Source organism: Camelus dromedarius, chromosome 17 (genome assembly GCF_036321535.1).
Source record: "Camelus dromedarius isolate mCamDro1 chromosome 17, mCamDro1.pat, whole genome shotgun sequence".
NCBI lineage: Eukaryota > Metazoa > Chordata > Mammalia > Artiodactyla > Camelidae > Camelus > Camelus dromedarius.
Genome location: NC_087452.1, coordinates 35,623,938 through 35,634,987, shown reverse-complemented (window position 1 = coordinate 35,634,987; position 11,050 = coordinate 35,623,938). Strand labels below are relative to the sequence as shown.

General features: G+C 44.5%; 1 protein-coding gene across 2 annotated transcripts in view; it reads right to left on the bottom strand.

Moving 5' to 3' along the window:
* Positions 1–1,799: 1,799 nt before the first annotated feature.
* Positions 1,800–11,050, bottom strand: part of CCDC12 (coiled-coil domain containing 12) — a 52,440-nt gene continuing 43,189 nt past the window's right edge. The window contains exons 7-8 of one of the 2 annotated variants that reach the window (XM_010997219.3): positions 10,894–10,977; positions 1,800–9,655 (exon numbers count right to left, since the gene is read on the bottom strand). In XM_010997219.3, the coding sequence (XP_010995521.1) occupies positions 10,895–10,977 (83 nt within the window). In that variant the 3' untranslated portion in view covers positions 1,800–9,655; position 10,894. Of the gene's footprint in view, positions 10,978–11,050 lie in introns of both variants that reach the window. The other variant, XM_010997213.3, reaches the window with a different exon arrangement.

Sequence of the window (11,050 nt, the reverse complement as noted above, 5' to 3'; positions counted from 1 at the left end):
CCAGGCCCATCCAGTGGGTGAGTCCCCACACCACCTGGATGGCCCCTGATCTAGGCATCCTGGGAACTTGGCTCTGAGCAAAAGATGTTTAGGATAGGCCCAGGGGATGTCATGTCAGGCCTGGCCCAGGGGGCTGAGGGGACCTGACCCTCCAGGCAGGGCTCCTTTCCAAGCCAGGCTACAGCGGGTCCCCATCCCGGGGTACTCAAGTCCGCACATGTCTCACACATGTACAGACCCTCCCTCGGGAAGGATGAGGCTACCTGTGACCTGGCAGGGCTGGTGCTGCCCCCAGGGTTGGGAGGGCACTCAAGACACTCCACCTAGAGACCACATACCCCGAAGTGCCTGATGCCCAGAACCTGAGAAAGACTGGGGTGGGGGTGGAGGGTGCTGCTGCTCTCCAGGACACGGCCCCCACTACTCTGGGTTTCAGGATGACTGAGATCCACTCTCGGGATCACATCTGATATCCGCTCCATAAATAACACAGACCCCCTGGGAAAGAACAGAGATGCTTCCTTCAATGGGGTGATGTTTCTTACAGAAGATCGATTTGAGCAGTGTGGAAAGCAGGCTGTGCAGACCCACACTCCCCTTCAGGAGCCCTGGGTCGGTGTCTTCTGCTGCCCCCCAGCGGCCATGTGAGGATAGTGGGGAAAATAAAGGCTGTAAGGAGATTCTCGTCCATGGAGGTCTCTTGGCTAAATAGACTCATGGGGCTCTTGGGGTCCTAGATCCTCACCACTCATTACACCCCACTGTGATGCCCAGACAGACGGTCTGGGTGAAGTGAAGTCCTTTAGACTGGTCTGAGGGAAGGACCGTGGCTCCCAGCACGGATCCCAAGACCACTTGGAAGGTCAGCTCCTGGAGAGCAGGGCAACATCAGAATCGCATCTGCATCCTCAGGCCCTGAACAGTGCCCCGCACAAGGCAGGTACTCAAGAAACAGGATGAATGAATGCCTGAATCCTCAGCTCCTGTAGGGGAGGGGAGCGCTGCAGCAGGCCCCAGACACAGCTCAGAGCCCCATGGGGAGGCCACCTGAAGGTGAGCAGGCATCTCACACACAGGAGCCAAGAAGGTGGGGAGTAGCGGCGTGGAATCCCAACAGAGGACTTGGCCTGGAGGTTGCGTGGGACTTGAGGGTGCACAGACAGAGTCCAAGGGACTCCATTTGTCTAAATTGGCCGCCTTCACACACTTGACCAGCCTAGATGTCCACCTGGCCTCTGGGTCCCCTTCCTGAAATCCCAGACAGGACTTCCTCCCAGCCCTTGTGCTGCCTTCCCTCTTACCCAGAGGCACCAAGCCTTAGCCTCTGAGCCAGCAGGCCCTGTACTCCTGTCCTTTGCTTGGCGAAGGGGCATCCATTGCTGCTGCAGAACATTCCAGGCCTGAAACCTCTCCTGAGATAACCCAAAGGCCAGATGTCCTCGAGGATTTGAAGCGGGAGAGGCCTGAGTGTTGGGAGGTCAGTCAGGGCTGTCCTGGAGGAGTGCCTGGTGAGCTGGGTAGCAGTGGGCACACCAGGGCTCCATCCACTGAGCTGAGCACTGCCACTCGCTGGCCTGTTTCCTCAGCCCTATGACAAAGGGACTGCTGGGGCCCAAGCCCCTCATCTGTCCCTCCAACCAAGGCCAGGACTCACTGTGACCAACTATAAGCCACCACCATCTCATCTTCCACAAGACTCCAGAAAGCCTGCTGTCCTGTTTTTAAACACAGAAAGCATAGTATTTTTTAAAAAATTACACGATTAACAGGTTTTACCATTTTCTTTGCTCGCAACTGAAAATATTTTAAAATGTTTTATTTTGAAATATAGGTTCATAGGAAGTTTAAAAAGCACAGAGCAGTCCTGCTGACCATCCACCTTGCTTCCCCTCGTGGTTACATCTCCCATAACTATAGCACAGTATCAAAACCAGAAATTGGATGTCAGCACAATGTGTGTGTATAGTTCCATTTTATCACGTGTGTAGATTTGTGTATCACCACTGCAGCTGAGAACTACTCTATCACTACAAAGATCTCCTTTATTTCAAACTACCCCTTTGTATCTAGTCACACTTGCTCCTACCATTCCTAACCCCTGGTAACCACAAATCTGTTCCCTATCTCCATGATTCTGTCATTTCAAGAATGCTATAGATAAGGGAATCATACAGTTTGTGAGCTATCTATCTTTCCTACCTGCCTACCTATTTCACCCTGCATAATGCCCCTGAAATTCATCCAAGCCATACCCTCTACCAACAGCTGGCTCCTTTTTATTGCTTAGTAGTATCTCCACAGTATGATTACAACACAGCTTAACACTTACTGAAGGGCATTTTGTGGGGTTTTTTCACAGAATAGAAACTTACTTAATTTTCCACTCCATTATCCCCAAAAGTGCAGGACCAAGTAAAGGAAAACCCTCATAGACTGCATGCCACATGTTAGAAATTTAGTATCAAACTTACTTATTCACCCATTTAAAAAAGTTCTTTTTTGTGGGGGAGAGGTCATTTATTTTAATGGAATTACTGGGGGTTGAATTCACAACCTCCTGAATGCTAAGCATGCATTCTACCACTGAGCTATACCCTCCACCCTATTTCACCCATTTTTGTGCAATATTTTAATTCCAAACTGAAGGACAGATCTTTGTCTGATGATGACTTGGCCACCCCCATTAAGCTGAAGATCTGTGCTCATTTTTTAAAAACTGATGTATCCTGAACAGAAATTCAAATTATTTAGTATTCATTAAGCAACAATGCATGTGGCATTTTGGTTTTTTCTAGCTCTGGTCAATTACAAAGCTGCCATGAACATTTGTGTATATAGTTTTTGTATTTGCTATGTCCATTTGTATGGACAGGGTTTTTATTTCTCTGGAATAAATGCCCAGGAACATGTTTGCTGGGTTATATGTTAAGTATATGCTTCGTTTCTGAAGAAACTGCCAAACTATTTTCCAGAGTGGATGTACCATTTACAGTCTTGCCAACTATGTAGGAGAGATTCAGCTTCTCCACAGCCTGTCAGCATTCGGCATTATCACTATTTTTAGGCTGTCCTAAGAGGTATGAAACTACAGCTCCCATGGTCTTAATTTGCACTTCCTTAATGGCTAGTGATGTTGAGCATCTTTCACGTGTTTATTTGCCATTTATAGATCCTCTTCGGTGCAATGTCTCTTCGTGGTCTTTTCCCCATTTTCGACTTGGATTTTCTTTCTTACCGTTGAGTTTCGACAGTTATTTATGTATTCCAGATGTGAGCCCTTTATCAGATACGGGGTTTGAAAATATTTTCCCAGTCGGTAGCTTTTCTCTTCATTCTTTTAATAGGGACTCTGTTGGAGCAAAAGCTTTTCATTTTGGTTAAGTCAAATTTATTCATTTTTTTCTTAATGAATTGTACTTTCTCATGTCTAATCTCTTCACCAAGCTCTAGGTTCTGAAGGTTTCCTCCTATGGTCCATTTTATTTTTTGTATAAGGTATGAAGTTTAGTTTGGGGTTCCTTTTTTTGGCCTCTGAATGGATATCCAATCACTCCAGCACCATCTGCTGAAGACTACTTCCTTCATTGAGCTCATTTTGCACCTTTGCCAAAAATTAGTTGGCTGTACTTACATGGGGCTACTTCTGAGTTTTCTACATTCTTTCACTGATCTGTGTGCCTATCTTTCCACCAATACCACTGTCTTGATTGCTATAGCTGTATAAGAAGTTTTGAAATGGGTAGATTGATCCCTCCTGCTTTATTCTTCTAGTTAAAAATTGTTTAAGCTTTTTTTTTGGTTGAAGTATAGTTGATTTATAATATTGTATGTTTCAGGTGTACAACAGTGATTCACAACTTTTACAGATTATACTCCACTTAAAGTTATTATACAATATTGGCTATATTCCCTGTGTGATCAAGTTTTTAACTTTCCTGATAACATTTTAGAATAACCTTGTCTATACCTAGATAAAGATCTTGTTGAGATTTTGATAGGAATTGCATTAAACCTGTGTATCAATTCTCCAGTAAAACCACCTGGGCTTGGAGATTTCTTTTTCAGGGGTTTTAAAATATGAATTCAGTATTTTTTTAATAGTTACAGGGCTATGCAAATGATTTTTTTCATCTTGGGTGAGCTATGACAGTTTGTGGTTTTCAAGGAATTAGTGCATTTCATCAACTTGTCAAATTTACGTGGGTAGTTATTTACAGTATCCCTTTACCGTCCTTCTGATGCCTGTAGGGTCTATAGTGATAGCCTTAATTCATTCCCAGTATTCCTAATTTGTGTCTCCTCTTTATTTCTTTATCAGTCTTTATTTGTTAGTCAATTACCGATTTTTGCAATGTTTACCAGTTTCTTTGCTCACCACTTCTTCCTGCATGCTGTGGCAGGCACTGCTGGCTGCCTTCCCAGTACTCTTTCTACCCTTCTTCCTTTCTCATGGAACCTCAAATTCAATCATGGTGGCAATGTGCCCAGCTTAAAATACCCTTACTCCCCACACATCTGCAGTTAGGGTTGGAACCGACACAGTAATGGCTGATGAGATGTGAAGGCAAGCAAGGGGGACTGAGCTTGAAGCCATGGTTTCTTCAGCTGGCCTTGCCCTCTGCCCTTCCCCCTCCTGCCTGCAGCTTGAACCCAGGGGTGCAAAGGCTCTTGGGGAGCCAAGGACGGCAGCTGGGGACACACAAGGGACTCATGTCCCTGGTGACCTCAAGGAGCCACTGTACCACCTTAGACGTAATGTAACAACAAAGCCCTCCTTGTTGAAGAGCCTGTATATAAGCGTCTGCCAGATGCAGTCCTGATTCCCATATCCATCTCCCTGCCCCCACCCCGCTCTTGCTACAGAGCATCCTTTAGCCGTTCTTTCAGCGAAGATCAGTGCATATTAAACAGTGTCATAAGCCTAAAGTATCTATCTTGCCCTTATCACTTAGGATAATTGATCAGACTTACATCTGTTTCTTCAGCACTTAGGAAAAATTTGTCTCTAGTATCTACTCTTGATGAAAAGTAGAACTCATTTATTAGTAGGCAATCTGTGGTTTTTTTTTCTCCCATGTAGTTTATAGGATTTTTTTCTCCTTATCCTCAATGTTCTAGTCTAGACCATTAGATGTTCTAATCTATACCGTGCAGATGTGGACACTCAAAAAAATTCTACTTCACACTTACCGAGTAATTTAGTTTGTGAATACTGGAAATTTCTCTCTTTAAAAAAGTATGTGTGCAAAGTATAGCAAATATACCCCAAAAGTGTGTAAAATGAATGGATAGAGGATAAAATGAATTCCCATCACTGAAGTCGGGAAAAAGAGCACTATGACTGTCTGAGGGCCCCCAGCTCGGCGTTGAGGATCACCACCTCGCTCTTCTGCACGGACTTTACCACCCACGAGTATTCCACTGTCAGAACCATGACTCATTATCATCTCTGTGTTTTACTGTGTATGTGTGTTAATACAAACACTTCTATTAGTGTTCCTGTCCCTGGCTCCTGCTATTCCAGTGCTCTCGGACACTGATAGTGGAATTGCTGGGACTCAGGCTGTGCATGTGCTCAACTTTTCTAAAGCGGTCTTACCATCCGGCACCCCCATAGGCGGCAGGTAGGAGGCCCGCTGCTCCGCCACACACAGGATGGTGTGGCTAGTAACCCTCCTGTCTGAAGGTCTCCCTTGTCTGGCATCACCTCAGCTTCCTTCTGTTGATCTTGAGCTTGACAGAGCTCTTCTAATCCCTTCACTTTCAACCTCTCTGTTTCAAGGATTTGGGTTTAGGTTTCTTTTACAAAAAGGCATCAGACTGTATAACTGAAAAATTGTGCTGTACACCAGAAACTGACACAACATTGTAAACTGACTATAACGCAATTTTAAAAAAAGGCATCAGACTGAGTTAAAAAAAAAAGTGGCCTAGTACATTAATAGTAATTAATGATATATTTGGATTTGTTTACTTGTCCCACCTTTTTTCTTTGCTATCTTTTGGATTTTTTTTTTCACTCCAGTTTTTTTCCCCTCAGTTATTTTGGAAAGGCTGCATTCTGTTTCTGTTCTTTCAGTTATCCTAGAAATGTCGGCCTGCTTGTACACCGGAGTCTTTTCTCTCTTCCTCAGTGAGCTTCATAGAGGGCTCTAATTCCAATCTCCTCTCTCCTCCGGACTTACACACTATTGTTATGTATTCTAAGTAGCCCTAGTTTTCCTTTTAATCTACAATACATTTTTGTTTCATAAGGTCAATGCCTATTTAAATGTACACTTTCTTTCTCTTCAATCCTGCCTATATTTCAGATTTTCCATCTGGGATTGTGTCCCTTTAGCCTAAAAACACCCGTTAAAATTTTTTAAGGAGAATGCTTATTTCTTTTTTTTAAAAATAGCTTTATTGAGATATAATATATCATACAATTTGCCCATCTAAGTGTACAATTCAGTGGCTTTTAGTAGATTCACTAAACTAGACTTGCAACCATCACCACAATCCACATTAGAATACTTTCATTATCCCAAAATAGATTTTCTTTTAGTGCGAGTCTACTGGTGACAAAATTACTAGTTTTGTTTGTCTAAAAATATCTTGCACTTGTAAGATATTTTCTCTGGGTACAGAATTTCAAGTTGACAACTATGCTTCATCCAGTTAACACTGATATCAGAAGGTACCATTCCAGTTAACACCGGCTGTGGCTGAGACATCTGCAGCAGGCTTGCTCCTTGAAAGTTAATATATCTTTTCTAATTTTAAGATCTCTTCTTGGTCTTTTTGTTCTGCCAATTTATTACCATGTACCCAGATATGTAGTGGTTTTCAATTATGTTCACAAATTATTAGATAGATCTCCCCTCCAGAGGTGGAGCCTAATTCTTCTCTCCTTGAGTGTGGGCTAGATGGAGTGACTTGCTTCTAACAAATAGATGGTGGCAGAATATCACTTCCAAGAGCAGGTCATAAAAAGCCCCTAAGCTTCCTCCTGCTTTCTCAATTGGATTGTTCATTCTGGGGAAAGCCAGCTGCCACCACATGGGAACACTTGAGCAAGGCTTATGGAGAGGTCCACGCAGCAAGGACTTGTGTGTGCATGATGCTTCTATAAGCACTCCTGTGAGCCCTGGAAGTAGAAGCCCATCCTGGAAGTAGATCCTTCCCCCTCAGTTGAGCCTCCTGATGCCTGCTGCCCTGGAGGACATCTTGACTGCAATCTCAAAGAGACCCAAGCTAGAACTACTCAGCTAAGGCACTCCTGAATTCCTGACCCCTAGAAAGTGTCGGATAATAATGATTTATTGTTTTAAGGAGTTTGGGGCATAATTTGTATTCAGCAATGAATAATTAATACAAGGTGTGAAAATATTTGACTCAAACTTGCTTACTGAGGTGTAATAAACATTCAAAAAAGTGCACAAATGATATGTGCACAGCTCAATGAATATTCATAAAGAGAATCTGAATGTACCTAACTGATCACCACTCAGCAAGAGACAGAACATCTGAGTGCAGATTTCTCTTGGTTGCTCTGCTTGAGATTTGTTGACCTTGAATCTGTGGACTTGATGATTTTGAAAAGTTCACTGTCATTAAAAAATAAAATTTACCTCTGCCCCATTTTTGCCTTTTCTCTCCCCCTAGAACCCCAACCACATGTTCGATCTTCTCAACCTATCCTTGTTATCTCTTAGCTTCTTGTTCTATGTTCCTGATCTGTCTATTTTGCTGGCTGCATTCTGGATGACCTCTTCAGATCTAGCTTCCTATTCACAAATTGTCTCTTTAGCCCTAATTCACAGATACAAGGTTTTAAACTGCTATAATAATTTTTCTAGAGCATCACTTTGGTTCTTTTGCAAATCTATTCCTATTTTCAAGCCTCTCTTTTAGTTATTAGATCATTTTTAAACATTTAAATTGTCTGACTGATAATTCTAACATTTGACATCTTTGCAAGTCTAACGTTACCATGTTCTTTCTAATGCCCTTTGCTCTGAGTGTTCTGTTGCCTAGTTCATCTGGTGAGCTTTTTCATAAGTTGCTCATCTTTCTTAGAACTTTATTGGTGGGGATTCTCTAAGGACTGAGATGAATATTCATTCAGGTAGGATCTACATTGTCTTCCATCAAGTGTCTGAAACCACCACATTCTGGGACCACTCTAAATCTTGGCCTGAGATTTCTTGTGTCCAAACATGAGGGCCTGCTCAGCTCTCAGGGGAGACTTTGTTCCACTCCAGTAAGTGGCAAGGTTTGATTTCCTTCTGGGATGCCAGGAGAGCAGATCATTAGTTCGCAGCGAGTGCTGCCCTTTGGGTCCCCAGGCATTGAGGGCCCCCCAAACCAATGCTTAATTTCACCTGGTTTGTCAAATACCTTCAGGGCAAAGGTCAGGCTTCAGCATTCTGCTGCTTCTCTTACCTTTTTGCCTGAGTATTCCTTACTTTCTTGCCAGATTATTGATGCATATATAAAGGATTTGTCAATATTTATTTACCTAGTTTTTTTAGCTGCTTATAAAGGGAGGATCAGTTTAGGCAACTGGCCCCCCATGATGCCAGAAACAGAAGCGGTCAGCCACGCCTGCTTCAAGCACCTTCTTTCTCTGGATTTCTTTTCCCAAACTCCTTTCAGCTAAAGGACAGTCAAGATTTTCAATCTACCTTCTATCTCTCCTTCCTTCTCTCTCTCTGCCACCTTTTGGATCTTCAGCTTCACTTCCAATTTGTTAATCCCTTCTTTGACTGTAAGTTATCATTTGCTTTTCTGGGGAGTTTCTTATTTTAATAAACATTCTTTATTTCCAAGATTTCTAATCAGTTCCTTCTTACACAGAGTCCCTGTTCTTGAGTTGTGGGGGTCAGTCCCTCTTTGATCTCTCTAGTGATAAAACAAATGCTCATTTTAAAGCCGTTAGGATGTTACCATTTCACTTTCTTTGAGTAGAAATTCTCCTGCTTGTTGGGTTGTTGGCCACTCTTTAAGGCACTGGATTTTCTCACGTATTCTGTAATTTTTGTTTGAGTGCCCATCACAGATGATAGTTTTTGCTTTTCTCTCTCCCTGCAGGGCTGTTTTTCTACATGGCACACAGGGTTGTAAATGCAGAAGCAAACCTTTCATTAGTTCTCTGGGTTCTCATATCATGGGGACAGCCTTACTTAAGCCCCAGCGCTGGTGCTGTGCAGGAGCCCAGCTGCCAGTCACAGCTGTCTGAGTCCTGTCCTGCCACAGACAAGCGCCCTGCTTCCAACTGCAATCCCAGGAGGTGGGAGCATCTTTTCATCCTTTATTCCTAGGAAAGGAAGCCCAGCTCTAGAGCCCAGCTATGCAGAGGGAGCCTGGCTCCAGTCCCGACACTGGGGCATGTCTGATCCCCACCCCTTGTGGGAATCAGTCCTGCCCTCATTCCACTGCTTACCACAGCAGCAAGCCACCTACCACTTCAGTTCACTCACAGCTTCACGTTTCTGTTCCCTTCCTAAGAACTGCTTTCTTAGAGGAGTTATTAGAGCGTAATTTTAAGTTAAAGCATTTACTTTATTGTATGAGTATGATGATCTCTGTGTGCACACACTCACTCCACTTCTGTGACCCGAGTCCTCAGTATCGTCCTCCAGAGCTGGGCCATTAAATTCCATTCCTAGAACTTAGCACAGAGGGAGGAACACACGGATGATTCAGGCCAGGGGCAGGAGGCTCAAGGGGAAATCTGAAGGAAACTAAAGAGTGTTATCATTTTGGAGGAGATGAAATTTTAATTTGCCACAGGTACCTGGAGTCAGAGTTGTGGGCAGTAGGTCACTCTGGAGAGTTAGCTTCACAGAGGAGGCTCATGGTCCTAAAGCCAGGACCTTGGGAGGCCCAGCCTAAACACCAGCCTACAACACCCTAGTCTCTAGCAGAACGGGCCCCCCTTCCCCATACAGGGGCCCCATCCCAGGGAAGCCACAGTCCAGCTCTGACTGGTGAGGTGGGGAGAGGGGCTGCCGGGGCTGGGTGGGGTGAGGAAGAACCACGCCAGGGGCCTCGAGTCTGTAGCGGCTTGGAGCTGAGCTGCCACAGCACTGCCCACCCCCTTCATGGGCCCCGTCTCTTCCTTCTCTCTCTCTCACTGTGAGGCAGTCCACAGAGGACCAGGGTGGGAGCCTCTCCAAGCTGCCCCACAGACTAACAAGGGCTCAGCCTGTGGGAGGTCTTAAAAGAACCCTCCCAGACACCGTCTCGGCCACCTGAGGGTTTTGAGATGATCACCACTGACCAAGGACTGAGCCATGACCCGGGCCCAGCAGATTAGGCATGAGCCTTCCCCATCCCTCCAGCCTCAAATGCTCAGCCCAACACAGATCTTACTCATATTAAACATCATCTCTGTCACAGCAAAAAAAAAAAAAATGTGACAATGAACATATGTACGTTCATGTATAACTGAAAAATTGTGCTCTACACTGGAATTTGACACAACATTGTAAAATGACTATAACTCAATAAAAAAAGTTAAAAAAAATAAAATAAAACAAACAAACAAACAAAAACATCACCTCTATATCCCAAACCCAGAGTACCCCAAGGACCTAGGAAATATTTGGTAAGTTTCTGCCACACACAGATTGGCTTGTTTCTTTTTCCAGATATTAAAAAAAAAGTTCAAAATACATACATACATACAGATACAGCAAGCTGACAGAGTTGCTGCTGGCCCTGCCCCTACTCAGCATGGTGGGGACCACTCAGGAGACAAGGAGCCGACCTCACCCCATCGGTGAGGGCAGGGAGTCATTATTCTAAAGCCAAACTGGAGGTGATGGCAAGCCCAGCCCCAACCCTTGCCCAAGACCATCTGCCTACAGGACAGGCCTGATAGACGGATGAGGGGACAGGGCATGCCTTAGTCGGAGTCACAGGCCTCTTGTTCAGTGGTGGTGTCCACTGCAGACGCCAGGCTGTCCTCCTGGCCTTTCAGCCTCTCACCTGGATGGATGGCAGACAGGAGGAATGGAGAAGGGCCACGTGCTTGGGCCACCACCCAGATGCAGGGATCCCG